We start from the raw sequence: 24,018 nt of genomic DNA on the forward strand, positions 1-24,018 counted from the left end.
ACAAACAATAATATTTATGAATATTTGCATTGTATTGCAATCATTAGTCCTATACTGCTAAACCTATGAAACTGACCATGAAGTAACTTGAAGTAATGACCTTTGAATGTATACATAACTTCCTTAACTGAGGATTTCAACCTGCGACTGTAAAAAGTAAGGTGGTGTGCTGTAATGTAATGTAAGTTGGATTCCATTTTCCGCAATCAGCCTTTCATCTGGGCTGTTATACGTGAAGAGCCGAGCTACTAAAGTAGCCAGCCAAGCTCCTTCCAAATGTGCAGAAGTCTCCAACTGTCTTCACAGGCGTCATAGAGCTACCTCAACATTCCGAAGACTTGTTTCCGTTGTGTGGCCACTACTATGCACTCCAGGATTATGTTATCAGCCAGTTATTCGGCTTAGGACTATAGTCTGAAGGATGTGGTGTATTGGCACTACCGTCAATATATTAGTATTATAATATTTATTCAAATGTATGTTAGTCTGTAAGGTATGAGCCTGATATGGGCCTGAAATAAATAAATAAAGTAAACTTCACCTTGGTGGCAAAATTAGGTGATTCTAAGGTCCCGACTCAGATAACATTTTACAAAATCTATCTTGGTGACAACCAAAGATCCGAGTGCAGCAACTAAAACACTCAGGCCATTTTGGTGTTCATAATTAGCACCTTATTTGTTCTGAACTATACTTAGAAGCCATAGAAATTATAAAATATCCTAAATCTAAATATTAAAATTTTAATAAGAGTAACAATATTTTAAATTTAATACACACCAGCTACCTTCCTCAGCGTTGCATGGGTATACATATAAGCCTATCTGTTGAATCACTCTTACCTTTTGCTAAAGACTGCATTAAAATTTGTTGCATAGTGTATGAGATTGAAGGAACTTCATTTTATTCTGTTTATAGATATACATATATTATATTATGTAGTATGTCAATGTGTATGATAATCCAATATGACAATATTAATTATAATAATAATAATATGTTTATTTTGGCATCAATGGCCCATTTGTTAGTATTTTTTTCTAATCTATTGTGAGTAAAGTTCTTAACTCTAGTACTACAGTTACAGTCGTTACAAATTGTTAGACCTCTGTCTAACAAGTATACTCACACATTGTTGTATCATAGGCAAATCAATTTTTTTCATCAATGTGTTCAGAATGTTACGGTTAACTAGCTGTACTTGCAATTTCGTCCGCATGGAATTAAACTTTATTTTCTACAATAAAAGTAGCCTAAGATACTCCTTATTACATCAGCTACCTGCCAATAAAAGTCCCGTCAAAATTGGTCCAGCCATTTCAGAGATTGGCCGGAACAAACAGACAGACAGACAAAAATTGTAAAAAATGTTATTTTGGTGTATGTACCGTATTAGTATTCATATCCATGTAATAAAGAATGGTTATTTGAATATTACAGACACTCCAATTTTATTTATATGTATAGATTATCCTATTTCATAATAATATATAATGTAATGTAACATTTTTCTGAGGTGAAAATAAAATATTAATATGTATTCACAATGGTTCTTCTAATTTCTTCCTCAGTCATCAGTTGTTAATTTTATGACCATTTATACCAGGGTCATGTATCAGAGGCATGCACAAAAGAAAAGTAGATCCAAAAAACCATGTAGTTTTAGCCTTTCTAGTATAGAGACAACAAAAAAATTAGTGTCAAATAAAACCAGCAGAAAATATATAATAAATATTAAATATAGCATATTAATTGTTTTATTTTCAAAAACTTGTACCTTATATTTTATATTTGTATTCTATCAATGAAAGGATCAATCTTTGAGATAGATTTCTCTTAAATTACAATTTTACAGGATAAGAAGTATGTCATCTCAGTTCTCAAGAATGGGAATGCATGAGGAGTAACACAGGTATAATGTGATGGCCATAGTGATTTTCATGCATATAGCCTGTGGTCACTGCTTACCATCAAGTGGACAGTCAAATTCTTTAACATTAAAGTGACATAATAAATATTAAAGTTAAAACTTCTATAAAATTGGTTTAAATTAGATTACATAGTCTACATACCCTATGTAACTTATTTTTGATGACCTCGGTAGTTTAGCACACCGCTTTTCTACCGATGGGTGCAGGTGCGATTCTCGCATAATACAAACATTTGTATTCATAAGTATGATTGTGCCGGTCTGGGTGTTTCCTACATATATTATTTATTTAATTACAAAAAAAGTATCTATTTATTTATATCGGTAGTCTAGTAGCTGTAACACAAGCTCTGCTTAATTAGAACTAGATGGCGCTATATGAATTGTCCAAGGACTATTATCATTATTATAATTAAAGTCCTTTAAATGTACCTAGTTTTATTACTTTTAAACAACTTGACATTTTACAATTTTAATTGTCATTTTTATTTTTGCTCTATTAGTACTGGAACGAAATAATCGAAGTATTGGGAACTAGTGGACCCATTGCCAGCAATGTAGCATATCAAGTCAACCTCCACGCGGTAAGCCCTATAAGTCTTGGTAAATTTATAGTGATTTCTCCACAAGGGCCTAACTGAACTGACTTCATCCTAATCGTATGATCCATCATTGGTCTCCAGCCAGCACGTACTCTTAGCATTAGAGGGAGGACCATACAATTTTCAGATTAATAATCAGATAATCAATACTACAGATTACTGTAATAATGATTACAGCAATGTCAGTTGCGCTAGACTTAGTGATTATTTGCTCATTGAGTCAAATCACATAGTGCGTGTGTATATTTTATCCACAAGTCGTTATTGTTGAATTAATGGCCCTATTTAATATTTAGTTTCTTTATAGGAGATCTAGTAAAAATTTCTTCTAGTGGAATAACTTATTCTTATTATATGCCAATTAGAAATATTACCCCCTGAACACTAACCAAAAATTTAAACAATCGGATTCTTTCTAAAAAAAATATTTATTTATTAGACGTCACATAGTAGTAATCTGTGAAAAAGGTACACAGCAAATTTTATAACATCTACTCTGTGGAACAGTGTGACCAGTTTCCGATCGATTACCTTAGAAAAAAAAAACCGTTTATTCGAAAATACAAAAACCATTTTTTTCTGTTTATTTATACTGTGTAGAAAGAAATACTTTAAAGTAGAACTTAGAACTTTGTCTTATAAATACATGTAGCTCTCAAATTGTTTTACAGGCTGCTACATTTTGAATTAATATATAAAATCTGTTAGACAAAAACAATGTATGAAATGAAATGAAACTTTTATTTGCGAGGAATATCCTAACAATGATTAGCTATATATAAGTAGGCATAAAATATTAGTTCCAAACAGTAAATGTAATACATATAACACTTAGTTCTCAGGAACGACAATGGTGGTACTATGACTATGGGTTTATAGGGTTGATTAATATTATCAATATTATCTTCTTTGCACTATTCCGCTGTATATGGAATCCAAATTTTTAGTATTAGATTATATGTATATTGATTAATATTAAATAAAAAAATAATAGATCACAAATCAGAGAGGTAAGTAAGGTTTTTGTCCTGTGTAATAGATAATCTAATAAAAATGACATATATACATTTTAAAATATAGTACCTTAAAAAGTCAATTTTAGGGTAATGTAGAAATAAAAAGTGACAACACTGCTGTGGAAAACATCTACAAAAAAGAAAAAAGATTTCAACATTTTAGTCAGTTGTAAACAAAAAAGTGTTTGCTTTTTAAAGTTTTATGATTTTAAACTAGCTGATATTGAAGTTAAAGATATAAAAATTGAATTTGGAATTTCAATAAGAATATTTTGCGTCGATGCAAAGAATATTGAGCCGTAAAAAAAGGTAAGTACCCAGTTAATATTAAAAATTAATAAGATATGTTGAAAACTCAAAATGTCAGAAGAAAATTTAACATATTTTCTTCAAAATATTTTGATTTTTTAATTTCTGGCTTAAATGGTAATAGTATTTTAGTCTGCTATATAATTAATATTACTATTTATAGGGGAAATGCCCGAAATTACGTAGATGTATCTTTACATAGTATAAAATGTACTCTCTTCCGTTTACTGTTCGCTTAGATCTTTTAAACTACTCAACGGATTTTAATGCAGTTTTTAACAATAGTTAGAGTGATAGGACGGTTTATGTGTATAGTATATTTACATCCGTGCGAAGTCGGGGCGGGTAGCTAGTAATTTATAAATTTATTTTAAAAACTAATTAAAGAACTTTTAAGCACGTAGCGACATCTACTACGCAGACAGGACAACCACAAGTATGTGATTTGGATGATTTTAAAACTACTTAGTTGCGTTTACTTTGCGTTATTATTATCTTTAATTATTTAGCTTTCTAAATAGATATGATTCCAAAATAATATAATTTAACTGATATTCTGTAGATAACATATTTGTGGACATTGAGAATTATAAACACAATAAAATTTCTAATAGTCAAGTGATTAGCATAGGTAGTGTTTTTAGTTGTAATATTAGCCACTAGATGGTGCTAGTATTATTAAAATGATTGAATAAATGGTAATTTTGAAGACTACCTAATATTTTTTATTGATTTAAAAAGAAAACCATCAATATTTTTTTATCTATTTTTAATGTAAATGTATTATGTTTGTCAAAAAGGAAATTTGTGTTTTTCTAAAAAATTTTTTTATAAATCCAGAGATGTTTTATCTGAGATATTTTGTCTTTGTAAAGAAACTTTATTCTCATTCTCACAATGTTTTAATTTTGCCACACACATAATGCGCTTTACTTATTGTGTAGGACACTATACGTACTATAGTTTGTTTGTACCTAAACACTGTGTCGTTCGTACGTTTGTAGGCGGATAAATATAAAATTATATTAGTAAACTAATAATAACTATTCTTTTTACACAATTTTATTTTTATAATACGGCTGTAGATAGATATCCATAATTTCGCAGTATCCTCTATATGTCAGGATGGCCGAGCGGTCTAAGGCGCCAGACTCAAGGTTAACCTTGCCTACTAAGTAGGTATGAGCTGTTCTGGTCCTCTCTGAGGGCGTGGGTTCGAATCCCACTTCTGACAAATCTTTTTGGTAGTTTTCTACTTGTTTTTTTTTCTAGTGTATTTTTTTATCTCTCCATATTTACAACTTCGCAAGTCTAGAATCAGTAGTAATCAGTTCATATTTGGCGAAGATATTTAATGGATTAATTAACAATGTTCTGATTGCTATATGAGGCACTTCATAAATCTCTCAAAATTTGTTAATTGTACTTATTAAAACATTATTTATAATTATAGTTTTTTAATAATATTTTTTTTGCATTATAAAATACTTACTTACTCTGGCGAACCTAATTGCTGGCAGAGGGAGAAGCAAGTCAGATAAAAAAGTTAGATTTTAACTAATTGCACAATGTATTGTAACGAATTTTCAAGGTAAATGGGTAGCCCATGCTTAACTCCGTTCCTTGTATTGCACTTACCCACGCATACCTATACTTGTAATTTACATAACAATCTGTGTTAAGATAGTTAATAAATTTGTAAAATAATTATACGACGTTGATATTGATCGAGTTTAGAGGTTATGAGGGTAATATGCATATTCTCGCCAACGCTTAACGTTATCAAAACTAATAATAATATACATTTATTACTAAAAGCGCCATCTGTGTGTCAGTATACGAACTTTTCAGCTGAAATATTATGCTTTATCTCATGGAGTCACCTCACTGTATAATTCGTATCGGTTACATACTTACACCCTCATTTTAATGAAATAAAATTTACCCCCAAAAGTTACCAAAAAACTGAATTACTTCATATACCTCATCAGTAAATTGCGTTATAGTTGTGTATGCAAATTGCTCAGAATAAAATATATATATGAATAATTTTAGTTCCGAAGCTTACGATAGATGTCGCTAGTGTAATGTTTACATGATTTTCTACATCGCGCTAACAAGATTTTTTCGCTCCGAATGACTACCCCAGCGCGATGCAGTGAATTCATACTTACCTGGCGTAGGGGACACCGTGATCAAGAAGGCGGTTCCCCCAGGGTGAGGCCCTCCCATTGCACTGCGGTTGGGTTGACCCCTGCGATTATCCCTAATGTGGATAACTCGGACGCGTAATTTTTGGTAGTGGGGACTGCGTACGCGCTGTCCCCCTTAAAAACTAAAAAAATCTAATTATGTAGTGTACCAAATAACGGAATTATTTGGTACATTATGGTAAATATTTTCACTTACATTATTTGTAGAGGTTTGTTGCAATATTTAAATCGGCTTTAAAAGCCAGCCTACTCTGTATTGTAGTATGTGTACTGTAGTGTATTAATTATTTTTCCCGTCCTGTTACGAATATTAATTATAATATGCCTAATGATAGACCTGTTCTTCAAAATTCTCCATAGAGGGTTTAGAAGATTCGAAGAGTTTACATTTACCTCGGCGGATGATCTCATTATTTTTTTGTAGGCTAAAGTTTGATGTAAATATTCCGCACATCACTAGTGGTCATTATTTTCTTTTATAGGTCTGTACAGATTTTTGTTACTTAAATTATAATAGTGTTTGACTTACTTAAACAATTATATTTCTAAATATATAATTATATGATTTTCAATCAGTCCTGTAGCTATATAATATTGCGTCTTTTCTAAAAACCTTTCTAATGAATCTTAATAGATAGATAGATAATGCACTGTTTTTACACTACATATAGACGACTCTTATAAGAATAATAATTGTATTGAAATCTATCTATTTAAAAAAACCGCCTTAAAATCCGTAGCGTAGTTTTAAAGATTTACGCAGATATAAGAGCGGACAGCACAGTCTGTCCGTCCTTGTGTACAGCGACTTTATTTTATACTATGTAATGAAGAATATAATTGTTATCATGTATGTAATTGTTAGGCTTAGTAATAAAACTTAACATGTCTACTGAAAATAGGCATATTACAGCGCTGCCTGATATACATTACAGTGCTAATATTACTGTGGCTTAATTGTTTATCTACGTCTGTCTGTAATGCAAATAAATAACTTACTTACTTAATAACTAGACAAAGCTGTGGATTTAATTTCATATAATATATTTTATTAAACCTTTTGTTTAACAAACGTAAAGTTGTAAGTAGTGATTATAGGGAATAAAATTACCAATTTTTCTATAAACCATCCCTGCATTGCAGTGTCAAATGCTCAGTAAAATTTATTATAATCGATTAAGTTGTTTATGAGTTTTTTTTATATAAAATATAACTAGCTGACAGATCCGGCTTCCCACAGGTGGACATTTCCAACACATGCAATGAAAAAGAATAAAAAAAAGTGCTGTTTTAATAGGAATAACTACTTTTTCTAGTAATAAATACAACCTATGTTACTCAGGTATAGATCTTTCCTAGTTATAATCTAAATATATATAACTCAAAGCTGACTGACATAGTGATCTATCAACGCACAGCCCAAACCACTGGACGGATCGGGCTGAAATTTGGTATGCAGGTAGATACTATGACGTAGGCATCCGCTAAGAAAGGATTTTGATTATTTCTACCCCCAAGGGCATGAAAATTTGTATGAAACTTTGTCTATTTTAAACCGATCGGGCTGAGACTTTGCATGCATAAAACTACTATGACGTAGGCTATCCCCTAAGAAAGAATTTTGATAAATTCCACCCCTAAGGGGATAAATTAACGCGAGCGAAGCCGCGGGCAAAAGCTAGTATTAGTATAAACAGGTTATTGGAGGACAATAAGTTATAAATGGCTTTGTAATGGCCTTTAATTACGTAGTACAATAGTACAGTACAGTATAGTACAGTACAGTAGTTGTATAGTGATATAGGAATGGTGGAAATTGATAACGGTATGCTTAATGTACTTACCATTTAATGAACAATAATGATATAGATATCGTATCATTTACCACAAAATATCTATCATAAAATATCTAATGAATTCGTATGTTTACTACGTGGTCAATATAAATAATAATAATAATCATCATCTTTATTTGTCTCGGATAAAAACTATAATAGAGTTGCCGTTTATAATAAAAATAAAAGTAATAAATGAGACAAAACAGTCTATAATATAGAGGAGGCAGTGAGTTCACCCTCTCGCCTATTCTGTTATAGCCTTTATTAGTAAATTAATACAATAGTTGTTATTGCTTATATATAGCTTTATTTTTTTAATTTAAATGAAATTGCTTTGCAAATAGCTTCTGCTTTTGGTCTTAGAAAGCTATCTACATGTTTTGGTAAGTAACTACTAAATGCTATTATTGCTAATGATCTGCTTTCACGAACAAATAATTGCAATATTACATTTGTAAATCTTAATCATATTTACGTATTTATTAACAGTAAATACAGCTTTTGCCATATAGGTACTTTAAGATCAATGATATTCTGGTTGTATCCATCATCACATGTATATAATAAACTGTTCTTTTAAATATACATTTAAAAGAACAGTTTATTTATAGAGCTTCATAATAATATCTATTAATGTTATTGTCGAAAGATTCAACAAGCTTATATAGTTACGATACCTCTCCATAGATGGCGCTATTCTAATTTGCATGTACTGCTAGACCGCGCTATTAAGATTTTTTCGCTCTGAATGACTACCCCGGCGCGAAGCGGTGAATTCATACTTACCTGGCGTAGGGGACACCGTGATCAAGAAGGCGGTTCCCCCAGGGTGAGGCCCTTCCATTGCACTGCGGTTGGGTTGACCCCTGCGATTATCCCTAATGTGGATAACTCGGACGCGTAATTTTTGGTAGTGGGGACTGCGTACGCGCTGTCCCCCTTAAAAATTAATAATATTATCAGAAGGAAGAGGACAAGTGTTAGTAATGTGGACAAAACCCATTACTAGAAATTTACTAATTCAGGTTGACCTCCACGCGGTTCCCCTGGAAACCATCGTGATAAATTCCTGGTGAATTTACCATGATGGCCTGACCTTACCTCATGTTCATCCTCACCACCACAATTCCACTATTATCCATTAAAAATTATATGTTTTTATGTTTGATGGTTCCCGGTTGTTCCCATCGCGATATTACATTTGTAAAAGACTTTAAAAGTAACTATTTTTGCTGTTATTTTATATTTCAAATATTGTTACGTAATATTTTATAGAATAAATTAGGAAAGGAGAAATCTGGAAACTAGTTTAATCGGAAATACACATACATTTATCATTAAAATAGAAATTAATTTAATGATTTTATTAAAAAAATTGCCGGTTTTTTCTGGCGTACAATTACAACTGTATTCAGTCAATGTCGACATTATTAAAAACTAGCTGTGGCTGCGACTTCGTCCGCGTGGAATAGTGACTTTGATAATTTAAAAAAATCTAACCCAAAAAGTCAAAGAGATGTTTCAAAGTTTATGTTATATATATACAGGGGGTATTACAAAATTTAAATGTATTTATTAATTTAATCAACAGGCTAAAAATAGTCACAATTCACAACCTAAAAGTTACAAGCTTTAAAAATGACGATACTGCTATACAACCTTTCGTCTCCCCTTTCAAGCCCTTACAGCATTTTTTCGCATTAAAAAGTATGTGTAAATAAAAGTAAAAAGTAAATGTCCTTTCTCAGGATCTTTTACGGTGAAGTAAGTGCTTAAAAACAATGTAATGCAAAATTATATACAATTACAACAAAATTGAAAAAACAAAAATAATATATTCAAGGTGAAAAATACATAATTTTCGTATAATAAAATAAATCTTAAAAGTAACTTCTATACCTTTTTAATATACTTCTGTATTTATTTCTTTACTCCATATAATGTTTACAAATTACACAAGATACTTCGTATAAAAATACAAAACAAAAAGATTCGCAGCCGGTAGGATTCGAACCTACGCTCCCAGAGGGAATCTGATTTCGAGTCAGACGCCTTAACCACTCGGCCACGACTGCTACGCTGTCATTGGTCGAATTTTTGGTGTACATTCTATATAGTCGAGAGACGGTTTATAAAAATAAAAAATGAACTAATGATTTACTAAAGAAGCTATTGTGTCGTTATATAATACATTTTTTTTTAATTTTTCGTGTTTTTTGTGTATAAAGAGTAAGAAAGTACCTTATAACTGGTGGTAACTCTATTCTCCCATGTTTGAATTTTAAAATGAAAATGTATTTTAGTAAACACTAGCTACTTGCCCCGGCTTCGCACGAGTGTACATCTATTATATATGTAAACCTTGCTCTAGAATCACTCTATCTATTAAAAAAACTCTTTCAAAATCCGTTGCGTAGTTTTAAAGATTCAAGCATACATAGGGACGGACAGACAGCGACAGCGACTTTATTTTATACTATGTAATGATGTACAAGCTTATTTGAAAAGGATAACGGCTGAGTTTCTTATCAATTCTTCTTAGCAATCAATAATGACGGTAGATTTGACATAACATAAGAATATGTTATAAACCTACATATATAAAGAGAATTATTTTGATTTGATTTTGTATTGTGTGTTCTCTTCTTCCATACAAATAAAACTTATTCTCATACGTATAATAGGAGAAGTAATTGATATTCAACACTGCAAAGCAACTTCACTAGTATAATAAATAATTATAATTGTATATAACAACGCTTTATTTATATAGAAGTAAAATGAAATAGATTTTGATGGTTTACATTAAATATATTATATATATATTACATTCTCTTACAAGTAGGGACAACAACTTCATATGGTTATATCAGTTGTCTCGTAGCCATAACACAAGCTTTTCTTACGTTGAGCTGTAATATTATACAAATACAAATACAAATATCTTTATTTTGCCTGAAAAGTGGTTTACAGGATTTTAAAAATTATAATTTATGTATCACACTTTTTACCAGAAACTAGCATGCAAAATTAACAGTGTCCATTTATTATTATAAGATTGTACATATTTCTCAGTTTCATTTTTATTTTCATCATTATTAAATTAAATTTAAATTTCTGGGCAAAGTACTACGATTACCTACTTCATGAATTAAAGTACTCATCAACAGAGTAAAAACACTTATTGATCAGCCATCTTTTTAACTCTCTCTTGAACATATTTATCGGTAGTATTTTTATATCATCCCGCAACTTATTGTAAATTTTTATTGACATACAATAGGCTTATGTTATCTGTGCCTGGATATATCTACACATATAAATAAAATTGGAGTGTCTGTCTGTAATATTGAAATAACCGTTTTTTACTATATGCATATTAATGTAAATAGGGTACATATACCAAAATATTTTTTTTACTATTTTTGTCTGTCTGTCTGTTTGTTCCGGCTAATCTCTGAAATGGCCGGGCCGATTTTGGCAGGAAGTTGATGTAATAAGGAGTACTACTTTTTTTTTAGAATAAATAATTTATTTTAGAAAAATAAAGATAAATTCCACGCGGACAAAGTCGCGGGAATCGCTAGTAACGTATAAAATTTGCGAGTGAAGCAAAAAGTTTGTCAAAAGTTTTAACAAAAATTGCGCGGACGAAAGAGTAGGTATGAAATTTCCTTCACTTCTTGTTTAATATTATAACCGTCAAAGTTTGTGCGTATGGATGGATGGAAGGATGTTTGTCACTATTTCATGCAATAATTACTGAACGTATTTCTGTGAAACTTTACAATGTAACTTATATGTCAAAATAATACATAATATAATATTTCATGCGAGAGAAGCTCCGGGCGCAGCAAGTAGTTTATGTAGAGGTGTGCATTATTATGTTAAATTTATCCACAACAAATACATTAAATTAATAAAAAAAATACACACTACTATGTGTTTGATATACACATACTATTTGGGGTCGGCGTAATATGTTTTTCGCTTCCATTCATCCCTGTTCGCAGTCAACGCGTTATTTACTTCCTTTCTTACCATATCATCTTTCACACAGTCCATCCATCTCTTTTTTCGGCCTTCCTCTGCCCTTATAATATTGTCTGACTTAGACAATAGAACCTTAATAATGTTCAAACTTATAATTTAAATTTTTATGGTCAACTTTCGACCACTAACTGACCACTAGTAAAAAATAAAAATACTATTTATAACATAATGAATGCAAAAAAGAAGATAGGGGACACCCGGGTTTGAACCGGGGACCTCTCGATCTGCAGTCGAATGCTCTACCACTGAGCTATATCCCCGATGCGTTTTGTTCTCAAACTTGTTGTCTTATATTGTACAATGAAATTGTCTAAATAAATATTTTTTAATTATATTTGTAAATAATATATATTTTAGATAAATATTATAATAATTTACAGCCTAATCTTACTAATAGATTACATTATTCCGTTTTTTATAATTAATATAACCTAACGATGTCGCTGTTAATTCATTTTTTGTTTACATCTCCGGTGATGAAAAATAATACAAAAGAAACTAATATGGCGGTGAACTCACCCCAGGCCATGTGGGGCTCAAGTATAACTAGGGCACGAGGGGAAGAGGATTGTTATTAATGAGGACTAATGACCCCATTGCTAGTAATGTACCATGTCAGGTAGACCCCCACCCTGTTTCCCCTGGAAACCATCGTGATAATCTCGTGAATTCATCACGATGGGCTAACTGGCCTGATCTCATGTTTATCTTATTGCCCTCTACTGGTGCCCCTCCAGCGAATACCTTTATCGCAGGCTAAACACCATTCCATTATTATCCATTAAAAAAAAACTAGTGGGCATACACAGCATCTGGAATTGCAGTTGTGAATTGTGATTTCCTAATAGCTATTGAATCACCGAAGTTCAATTTCAGTTTTCAGATTATGGTTACTAGCGCCATCTGTGTAAAAATTGTTGAAACTTATACATGGATAGTAGTAACAGTTTAGCATAATACTGGATAGATGGCGCTGTATCGTATTTAGCTGAGATATGGCAGGTACAAACTTATTTGCGATAAAGGGCACACACACAAGGCACATTAATATAAAAAAAAAGAAAATACACAATTATTGGTATGACCTTATAACATTTAATTAGGGGGAAGGGTTAGTAATGGGGAATAGTAATCCCATTGCTGATTGCTGAGTTTACCATGTTATTAGCTCGACCTCCACGCTATCTCCCCCGATTATCGTGGCTAAATCGTGGTAAATTTAGCATGATGTGCTATCTGGCCTAATTTCTTGCATACTTGCAAAGATTGGCCAGACAGCCTGACCCCGAATAAATGAGACTAAGGTCAGCTAATAGAAAATACATATAATACATTCCATATAGATAATAAATACATATAGTAAATCCAACGGCAACAAAACTAATTATTTTTTAAAAGTCGCTTCTAAAATGTGATACGAATGTATGATTAAAAAAAGTTGCTCGCCCCCGGGTGGGCTTGAACCACCAACCTTTCGGTTAACAGCCGAACGCGCTAACCAATTGCGCCACGGAGGCGTTGGCAACAACTCTGAAAATATCGACCATTTAGAGTAATGTTGTTAAGAGAGGAATTCTATTAAATTTAAAATAAAAGAAATTTATTTAAAGAATAATAATTGTAACGAGTCTATAGTCTGTATTCTCAATGACATCTTTAGCAGTCCACGGGAATAAATTAAAATTCTGTATTAGTGTGGGATATCGAGTTCCATTACACTCTAGTACGTAATACGGTCTTAACGCCACTCATTTTCGAACACAACTGTACACAAGCCGCGCCGTATTAATGTTTCTTTAACTTTTAAAATTGCTTTGACTTCCACAATACAGGAATAGCCTTGTAAGGTCATAGATAAAATATTAATTATATTAAATTTTCAGAAATAAAAGTTATTCCATTCTATTCTACATAGCAACGGTAACAACAACTACACAGCAATTTATAATGTAGCGTATTATAATTTCATTAATGTACATATTAAGTATCGCCTTGTAGAATTTCTTTTATTTATTTAAGTATATGTATACTCTTTTTGCACCTTATATATTACAGGAATCAAAATTAACAAAAGGCGGTCTTTTATTTTAATAATTATATTCATTTATAATGGGATATATAATAACCTAATATTATTTTACATATACATTATTGTAGACGGAAGTTTATTATATTAGCTATTAATTCTGAAAAAAAAAATCTTTAATATTAGAAATAATATTAGTATAATTCTGTTTCTTTTCTCTTCTTCATGAATTTAGATAGATAATATAAAAATGTATCTGTATTTGGGTCATAGATTTAAAGTGAACAAAGCGAGCCAAACTAAACTATATTGTATTAAATACAGCTATGTCGTGGATATTACACTGCTTTGCTTTTACGCTTTTTAGATGCTACATGCTTGCTTTGTAAATTTTCACCCTTCCTGTTTAAATTTGATCAGCGCCGCTAGATGTCGCTAGTGTAATATTTACATGATTTTCTACATCGCGCTAACAAGATTTTTTCGCTCCGAATGACTACCCCGGCGCGACGCAGTGAATTCATACTTACCTGGCGTAGGGGACACCGTGATCAAGAAGGCGGTTCCCCCAGGGTGAGGCCCTCCCATTGCACTGCGGTTGGGTTGACCCCTGCGATTATCCCTAATGTGGATAACTCGGACGCGTAATTTTTGGTAGTGGGGACTGCGTACGCGCTGTCCCCCTTAAAAACTAAAAAAATCCAATTATGTAGTGTACCAAATAACGGAATTATTTGGTACATTATGGTAAATATTTTCACTTACATTATTTGTAGAGGTTAGTCCAAAAAAGGTTTGTTGCAATATTTAAATCGGCTTTAAAAGCCAGCCTACTCTGTATTGTAGTATGTGTACTGTAGTGTATTAATTATTTTTCCCGTCCTGTTACGAATATTAATTACAATATGCCTAGTGATAGACCTGTTCTTCAAAATTCTCCATAGAGGGTTTAGAAGATTCGAAGAGTTTACATTTACCTCGGCGGATGATCTCATTATTTTTTTGTAGGCTAAAGTTTGATGTAAATATTCCGCACATCACTATTGGCCATTATTTTCTTTTATAGGTCTGTACAGATTTTTATTACTTAAATTATAATAGTGTTTGACTTACTTAAACAATTATATTTCTAAATATATAATTATATGATTTTCAATCAGTCCTGTAGCTATATAATATTGCGTCTTTTCTAAAAACCTTTCTAATGAATCTTAATATATAGATAGATAATGCACTGTTTTTACTCTACATATAGACGACTCTTATAAGAATAATAATTGTATTGATGATAGTAATAATTGTTAAATATTAAATACTAGTTACTCGCCCCGGCTTCGCACTGGTATGAATCTTCCTCTTGAATCGCTCGATCTATTTAAAAAAACCGCTTCAAAATCTGTAGCGTAGTTTTAAAGATTTACGCATATATAAGAGCGGACAGCGCAGTCTGTCCGTCCTTATGTACAGCGAGTTTATTTTATACTATGTAATATAATTGTTGAGAGGGACCTCATAAAACTAAATGATTAGTAATCCCTAGTTTGATAACATTATGTTGTCTTTGCGTAGCAGAGAACTAAAAAGCTATGCTCGTATCCTGTAATTTCACCGTCTCATGCCGACAGAAATGACTGACATAGACTACTTTTTAAAAAGTCTAATGTCCTCCTCTGTAATTTTTAATAGTATATGTTGGTAGCAGACTAGCGCAAACTCTTCTGCATCATACTTACTTGATATATATCATTATATTTCGCCTAATTTACATATCTTATTAAATTATAGTCTAGTATATGTGTGATTCTAATGTGTAAGCTATATTACTGAAAAGTTTCATTAAAATCCATAGAATAGTGCTTGCGTGAAAGAGTAACAAACATTTGTCCATCCATCCATACGTACAACCTTTCGCGTCTATAATATTAGTATGTAATATTATCTTGTCTGTGATATTAGTAAGATTGACTTCGCAAGACCTATCTAAACTATGAATATTGACTTTATGCATTGTAAAATAGGCAGACATTATAGAAAACTTAACCAACGTATGTATATTAATAATGTTCCGCGCATCTTTCTAAATTTTCAAAGCACCGGACTATAACAAACAAAAAAATAATTAGCGAAATCGATCCAGCACCCGTATTTTAAAGGGATTATATTATTGTGTGCATAGATACTATATTATATATATCTATTACAAACTCTAAATGTCATATTTATTTATATTTAATCAACAGTATAAACAATAAGGTCTACCTTTAAAAATGACCGTAATTATTTCCATACAACATTCGTCTCCCCTTTCAACTCTTTTTTGACATTATTAAGTAGTGTTCTTTCTCAGGGTTTAGATTATCTGTGTACCGAATTTCATTTAAATCGGTTCAGTAGTCTGGACTAAGACCGCGACAGAATATAATATAATTCCTATTTCCTTTGGTCACGGAATTATGCTTGTACGTCTGGACCGATTTTAGTTTTTTTGAAGTTTTTTTTATAGTAGTTTTTTTTTGTGTTTATTATAGCGCATTGACATAAATTTCTAGCATATATGCTATTAGGTTTGACTTGTTTGTAATTGATAGGCTCTGCAAATCACCACCTGTGGTAGATAAAAAACAAATTGTTATGACTATTCAAAAGTGCTTAAACTAAGTTTATTTGAATAAATGATTTTCTATGTTTTCTACTTTTCTATTTTCCTGTTTTAATTTTGGTGTTTTAGGATAATAGTAGGTATAAATTTTGTAACTAATAACCTGAATACTAAATAATAAGTGAGGGTTCTCTCTCAGTATTAAAAATTAGGTAATATTGAAAAATTAAAGACATTTTTAATAATGTGTTGTTAATTTATTATACACTTTTTATAAACTTTAACAAAATTAAACCTTACAAAAGTATAAAATCTTAAAATCCATTAGTTTTCATTCACAATGTATTTCTACCACGAATTTCGAAGTCAATAACAAGTACATACGTACAAAAAGCCAAAATGGCGACAATGAGCAAATTTCGCAAGGAACAGACAAGTCGTAACGACGTATTTACATAATTTTTTTTGGCTGATGAAATGTCAAAATGGAATATTCAATTTTATCAAATTACATAGTTCCAATACCGTAAAATGGTAATTATAAGTACAACACTATTATTTCTACATTACAATATTTTAATATTATTCAATTATGAAATTTGTTAATACATTTTGTAAAATCACTAAAATAAAATTATCCTAGCTACCATTATTCTCCACAATTCACCGAAATCATTTTCTAATACAAATTCAATAAGCCCGTACAAAATGGGTGACGAACATAGTTCCCTTATTGAACACTAGATGGCGTTATACCGCCGAAGCCGAAAAAAATGGCCGACCAGCGGCGTCCATTTTGGGACCAATCAATGGTGTATATTTTTTTTTGTTCTCAATATGTTTCTTTGATTTTTTTATTCACTTCTCGGGCAATTTGATGACTGGCATCTGAGAATATCCCCAGTTCTCTTCGCAGTGTTCGACCAAGTCTCTCTCCGCTTCAGTTAAGATGGACAGATCGATCTCCTGGCTGTCTGTAAACGGGTCTGTGTACGGAAAGTGCACCAGGATGCAACTGTAGTCTGAAGAAGTGCAACGACCCAGGAGGCTCTTCATTTTTTCTTGTGAATCAACCTGGAGACAAAACAAAACAAAAATTAGCCAATTGAATACATGCCTAATGATATAGTGTGATATTTAGTGACTCTAAACGCCGCTAGATGTCGTTGTTTTATGCAAATTAGATTTTTACAAAAATTAATATCAAAGAGAAAAAATGTGTTTCTTGTTTATATTAGATCTATGAAATAATATATAATTTTAATTTTTCGGCAAGTATGAACTTATTATATGCGGCCGGCGTCGTAGAACACAATTAGTATTTTTCAGGTTTATAATCGTATTATTTTAACAAGAATATTCTAAATTAATAGTTTATAATATAAATAATATAAAAATAATTACCTTAATGACATAGATGTCGTTTTCAGTGCAATAAGCCTGCAACAGGACTTCTTGCATGTGCGTTGCACTATCACCAGGGGGCGCTTCCGCTGTCAGGCAGAAGAGGGCTCCGTCGCTATGCTTCGACAAATATTGAATAGCAGGAAGAAGGCCGATTGTCAGCCTCTTCTCTATGCATGCTCGCCGTAGCACCGTTTTGATGCACTGGCCGATTGAGCTGCAAAAAAAAAAATATGTATATTAGATAAACTGAAAATTTAAAAATATTACAACTTAAAAAGTTCTATTAATTATATTTTTTTGAAATATTACAACAAAAAGGTATCCTCCCCGGCGGGGAATCGAACCCCGGTCTCCCGCGTGACAGGCGGGGATACTTACCACTATACTACCGAGGACTACATGGTAATTGTTGAAATTACCTAAGGTATTTCGATTAGAATTAACACTACTATTCAAAGACTATTTATGTAGTTTTATCAATAGAATTCGAGAATCAAAGAATTATAACAACTTGAACATTTAGAACTTTTTATATATATAATAGAATAAAAAAAAACTAATTCAATTTTAATATTGTGAAATCAACGGCCAAGTAATAACCGGTAACAAATTTTCTTGATTTATGAAGCTTTTTAATAATTGTACCAGATGTATTTCAGATATCTTAGGATATGCACTGGTCATACAATATTACAGAAATTAATGATATAATAATATCCTAGTCAATGAAATTAAAAAAGATAGTTACCATTTAGCCGCAACTCCACTGAACGTCTCCATTTTCACAGGAACTACCGAGTCTTTATACATCTTGTTTAACTGGATACTTTTCAGGTTATAATGGTCACTAATATTGGTAACTTTATCCCAATTGGTCGGAATTTTCACTTTATCACTTGCACTTGACACAATAATTATGCAATCCAAGCGCGTGCCAACAGGATCCGATTGTAACGCCACTAACGTAACTTATGTCACAACAATTTCACAACTTCACGAGCTCAACGGACGTGGTTTCGCTTCAAATGTTTCAGTCGGAATGTTTATCTGTGACGCAGCCGGCATTTATATAGAGACGATCACACATGCGCGATTTTCGATGTGTGCGTGGCGCCTCCGTGTAATAACAGGACAATTCTTTGGAAAACCTCGTGCGTTTACGATAAAAATCTATGTGTGCGTGGGGCAGATCTCTGGGCAGGTTACAACGTGCTCGGTCATTATATTGTGTATCGGAAAGGACTACTCTGCCCCCCACTTCTTGGTAAACTTGCGGTGACAGAAGAGGTTAGTAGTCAAATTGCAGAGGTCATTTAAAGTGGTTATCATACTGTATGTGTGCATTCCATCCGTTGAAAATGGAATTCCCGCGCGCTTGGGTTTTTATCGAAGGAAACAGTTACAAGAATCCATGTTAATACAGATTACCAACTTTGTTCCTTTCATTAGAACTTTCAGAACTTATTACAATTAGCACGGCGAATGAATTTGATTTGATATGTAATAAGTATCTAAATCCTGCGGAGATATGTCTGCTGTTTATATTAGATTAGATTGTGACTCTCTATTTATTCTATGATAATGAGAGATAATGGCGTTGATTTTTTAAATAGGTTATGTTTGCATGATTAAACCTTTTGTTAACTTAACAGAATACTCAAATGAGAATTTTCTTTAGAATCTAAACACTTCATAGCCTAAATACTAAACAACTAGACTTAACAATAACAATTTTCGTAGCGTTCACCGCATTGTATTCGTTTTATTGTTAATGACCATAATTTGAAACAAACAAAATTTGATTTTGTTACTTTCTGTGAGCATCATAAAGAATTCAAATCAAAATATATTATCATATATTCATGTAGGTAGATCTATTACAGACTCTTTGAAATATCGTATACTCTTATGATATGTCACATCTACCGTTAGTTCAGAGTGCATTCAAGGTAAAAAAAAACTGACTCGAAACTCTTACAAAAACGTAGATTCGTTTTCAAATTTGAATTAAAATGACCAATTTACAATTTGTTGATATTTTACACATCAAAATTACACAATTTACACAAAATAGACAATATGAAATGCTATTTTTGAATAACTAAGATACGATCGATACAAACTAGTCTGTAATCTAATCAACAAATACAGAAAAGCGAGCCAACATTCGATAATGCCATAAAAGGGCAAACATAATGTAGGTAATATGCTTATCAGTTATAGGATGATTAATTTATATTTTATTGTATCAGAAGCGAGCTCGCAACAAAGAATTATTATATTTGATTCTATGAAAGTGATAAAAAAAATGTCTTGCATATTTGAAAATGGACTTTTAGTAATTCCAATTAAAAGTGATAAACTTCTTAGCATTCCATATTCACGGTGCGGGTGCCGTGTCCATTGTGCGGCAGAGAGGGAAACTCCGAGCAATTACCGGAACTTGTGACCCGGGTATAGGTTTAAAAGGTCCCTTGCCGTCGACTCGCCTTCACCTCTCGTGCTTCACTCCCTGCCCAGCCTCTGTTAGGAGCCTGTTAGTTCTGCTTTTGATACATGTTCTAGTAGTACTTATAGTAGATTAAGATCTTTTAGAAGATTATACTAAGATTTCGCTGGTATAACTCTCGCTCCCACTATGACGGTTACAAATTAACGATATAGCTATTATTATATATTAGCTATTAATTGGTTTATTCGTAATATTTGTTTCTATTGCATGGCCTACTAATAATATATACGCGTAATTTATGTAAAACTCATAACCTATAAGATGGGTTCATTCTTTGATAATTTAAGAGCTACGCTCTTGTTGGTGGAGCTCTTGTCACTTCCGAGATCTTCCATCATGCTCTTTAAATGTTGATGTGACACAACTCCTCTAAATTAGGTATTCCACTGGAATTAGGTACGAATGAAAATTTGTAATTCCAATTTCAAAATATTAAATTAAAAATTTCATAGTTTTTAAAAAGAATAGAAAAGAAATAAAATGTCAAATTGTATGCTTTCGTGATGATTGTTTTCTTGAGTCACACGTCATAATGGCACGCGATCAATGTTCTGTGTCACTCTGTTTACATTGATAGAGTAGTGACTCCGAGTGACTCCGAGTGACTCGAGTCAATGATCTGACTGCGTTATGTAATAAATTGATTTACTTAGTTCGATGAATTGATTTTTTATTATTATGTAACAGTTTTTATAAGTAAACATTCGTAGTGATTTTAATGCATATTTAATAGTGAATCATAATTCTACACTTTATATATATACATCTGACTATAACTTTTTTATGTTCCTTTTTTAAAATAATTAATAAATAAAAAATTTAAAATATTTAAAAATTTTAATAAGACAACTAATATTTGTACTTCTGACTAAATAATATTCTTTGTTTTGTGTTCCATTTTCAAAATATTTAAATATTTATTTTTTTATTTTTGATTAGATAATTAAAATGTTAAATGAAATATTTTCGTCATGATTTTTTACTTGTGTCATGCGTCATCATGGAACGAGATCTGCTCTGTGTCACTCTGTTTACATTGATTAGCGTAATGACTCTAAATGACTCGAGTCTATGATCCGACTGCGTTATGTAATCAATTGATTGATCAATTCCTTAGATTGATAGATTGATCGTTATTAATTTTTTTTACAGCAAACCATTCCTTGTCATTTTATCATTTATCAGTCATCTGACTATTGAACCTTTGCACGGATTTTTCAACTAATTTACTTAGAACCCTAATTAATTATACGCCTAAACATTCCTCAGATATCAATCTGTATAAAATCGCATATAAATAAGTTTAGTAGTTTTTGAGATTATCGCGTAAACAAACAGACGCGATGGAGAAATTCGTCATAAGATATAAATTGAAATATATAGGTTCTCTAGAAGATACGATTACGTATTATTTTATATCTCAATGGTGGTAAATGGTAGCCTATCTGATGGTAGTACAAACCGGAAAAAATGGGAGGAAGGGGATTATTAGTAATGTGGACTAATAAACTCGCTCTAGCAATGTACCATAGCAGTTTGATCTCCACTCAGTTCCCCCTGGAATCCATTATGATAAATTCCTGGTGAATTTGTCACCATGGGTTAACTAACTTGACCTCATGCTCGTCTTATCATTCTCCACTGGTCTCCATTCTAAACCGTTAGTGCAGGCTGTTTACAATCGATTATCATCCATAAAAAAGACCGGACAAAATAACAATAATATAGGTAATCGAAATTCATAAACGATTAATTAAATAACATATTGACCATTATTATGAAGTAATAATGATTTTTCCCACTCGCGCTTTGTTATCAATTCATATTAATTGTTGTTTGAAATATTTCAACACAACATTACCACTAATTCTGATGTTTGTCTCTATTTGGATATTCTGTGGTTATCTGTACATGGAATAACAAACAGATGTTTTGTTAATTTCATTTTAGTCAAATGTAAATACGTATATGTTAATTATTTCCCGTTTATTGTAAAATTCTATTTAAAAATGTATATATATTTATAGGTATTTGTTATTATTGTAAAACTAATGGCCAACTTACTCCTAACTTTGAGAGATTTGTGTATATTTATATCTTATCTTATTAATATTATAAACGCGAAAGTTTGTAAGTCTGGATGTTTGTTATTCTTTCACGCAAAAATTACTGAACGGATCTTGATGAAATTTTACAGCTTATACATCAGAATAATATAGGCTATAAATTTCACGCTAGTGAAACGGTGGTCACAGATTACTATCTGTAATAACAATATTCTGGACAATTTACATAGCGCCATCTAGTTCCACTTTAAGCGGAGCTTGTGTTATGGGTACTAGACAACTGATGTAAATACATTTTTTTTTTTGTAAATACATACGTAATATACATAGAAAACACCCAGTCTGATACAGACAGTCACCACGAATACAAATGTTTGCACCGTGCGAGGAATCGAACACGCGACCATCGGAAGTAAAGCGGTGTGCTAAACCACTAGACCATCGAAACCATCATTATGTGTACGAACTTTATATTATTTCAATAAATTTGTTATTCAATGCGTGATAAATTATGCACAGGCTTTCTCCTATAGCATTAACACTGAACATTCTGTATCGGGGGTGACTAAGCTCGCAGATGACTCATACAGGGGTTGCTTATTTTTTAAACTAAGGGTTGGTTGGTCCGTTTGTGTATTGTTTTCTTGCCTAGAACTTGAATGTATATTGTTATATAAGTTATAATGTAAGTTAACTAAAAAAAATTTATTCAGATCACTGGGCTAGTGATCTGAAAATATATTTTCAATGTCCAGCAAGAAGTGAATATAGAAAAAAGTTACTAATATTTTTTTAATTACTCCTTTACAAAAAATTAAAAAAAGACAAATCTAATAAATCTTCTATTATAATATTTGTATAACTGAAAATAAAAAAATGTTAACCTAACTATTTATGTGCGTTTTTATTTCTTTCTATACTGGATATATCTTTATATTTCATACAAAAACACTTGAAGCACGCAATAAAATCATAGTATATTTTCTACTGAAGGTTTCTAACATACTGCGTGTTTGAAATTATGCCATAATATTGTGATCATTGTACAAAATATTTGTTGAGGGCGTCGTGAAAACATTCTACTCTTGAACTTGTCTAATCTAACAATGTAATAAGTACATCACTTAACCTTTTATCCATAAACAAATTAAAAGTAAAAAATATGTGAAAACAAGCTTCTGTTTAAATACGCTTCTTTACGTCTTATATATAAAATTCTCGTGTCACAATATTAGTTACCATACGCCTCCGAAACGAATTAACCGATTTTCATGAAGATTTATATGCATATTCAGTAGGTCTGAGAATTGGCTACTGTCTATTTTTCATACTCCTAAGTGATAAGGGTTGTCGACCTCTAACATTTTTTTTTATTTGTTGGTAAATTTTTTTTTTTCTTTATTTATAATGTGACATTAAATAATACACACAACTCTAAAATTTCACA

At 31.6% G+C, this 24,018-nt stretch overlaps 1 protein-coding gene and 8 non-coding genes across 9 annotated transcripts; 4 read left to right on the forward strand and 5 right to left on the reverse strand.

Moving 5' to 3' along the window:
- The first annotated feature begins 4,976 nt into the window (after positions 1-4,976).
- Positions 4,977-5,091, forward strand: Trnal-caa (transfer RNA leucine (anticodon CAA)). Its single transcript has 2 exons — positions 4,977-5,014; positions 5,047-5,091. It is a non-coding gene; the product is annotated as a tRNA-Leu (tRNA).
- Positions 5,092-6,023: 932 nt separating this feature from the next.
- On the forward strand, positions 6,024-6,185 carry LOC131841671 (U1 spliceosomal RNA). Its single transcript, XR_009357458.1, has one exon. It is a non-coding gene; the product is annotated as a U1 spliceosomal RNA (small nuclear RNA).
- Positions 6,186-8,686: 2,501 nt separating this feature from the next.
- Positions 8,687-8,848, forward strand: LOC131841670 (U1 spliceosomal RNA). The gene has a single exon (XR_009357457.1). It is a non-coding gene; the product is annotated as a U1 spliceosomal RNA (small nuclear RNA).
- A 1,053-nt stretch (positions 8,849-9,901) lies between these two features.
- Positions 9,902-9,983, reverse strand: Trnas-cga (transfer RNA serine (anticodon CGA)). The gene has a single exon. It is a non-coding gene; the product is annotated as a tRNA-Ser (tRNA).
- A 2,166-nt stretch (positions 9,984-12,149) lies between these two features.
- Trnac-gca (transfer RNA cysteine (anticodon GCA)) lies at positions 12,150-12,221 on the reverse strand. The gene has a single exon. It is a non-coding gene; the product is annotated as a tRNA-Cys (tRNA).
- A 1,183-nt stretch (positions 12,222-13,404) lies between these two features.
- Positions 13,405-13,478, reverse strand: Trnan-guu (transfer RNA asparagine (anticodon GUU)). The gene has a single exon. It is a non-coding gene; the product is annotated as a tRNA-Asn (tRNA).
- A 1,031-nt stretch (positions 13,479-14,509) lies between these two features.
- On the forward strand, positions 14,510-14,671 carry LOC131841673 (U1 spliceosomal RNA). Its single transcript, XR_009357459.1, has one exon. It is a non-coding gene; the product is annotated as a U1 spliceosomal RNA (small nuclear RNA).
- A 2,166-nt stretch (positions 14,672-16,837) lies between these two features.
- Positions 16,838-19,016, reverse strand: LOC131841659 (growth arrest and DNA damage-inducible protein GADD45 alpha). Its single transcript, XM_059189984.1, has 3 exons — positions 18,742-19,016; positions 17,991-18,207; positions 16,838-17,660 (listed from the first exon to the last, which is right to left on the reverse strand). The coding sequence occupies exons 1-3, from the start codon at positions 18,801-18,803 to the stop codon at positions 17,445-17,447; spliced, it is 495 nt and encodes a 164-aa protein (XP_059045967.1). The 5' UTR covers positions 18,804-19,016; the 3' UTR covers positions 16,838-17,444.
- Trnad-guc (transfer RNA aspartic acid (anticodon GUC)) lies at positions 18,317-18,388 on the reverse strand. The gene has a single exon. It is a non-coding gene; the product is annotated as a tRNA-Asp (tRNA).
- Positions 19,017-24,018: the final 5,002 nt, after the last annotated feature.

Source organism: Achroia grisella, unplaced genomic scaffold (genome assembly GCF_030625045.1).
Source record: "Achroia grisella isolate CSIRO2021 unplaced genomic scaffold, CSIRO_AGI_Agris_v1 utg1867, whole genome shotgun sequence".
NCBI classification, from domain to species: domain Eukaryota; kingdom Metazoa; phylum Arthropoda; class Insecta; order Lepidoptera; family Pyralidae; genus Achroia; species Achroia grisella.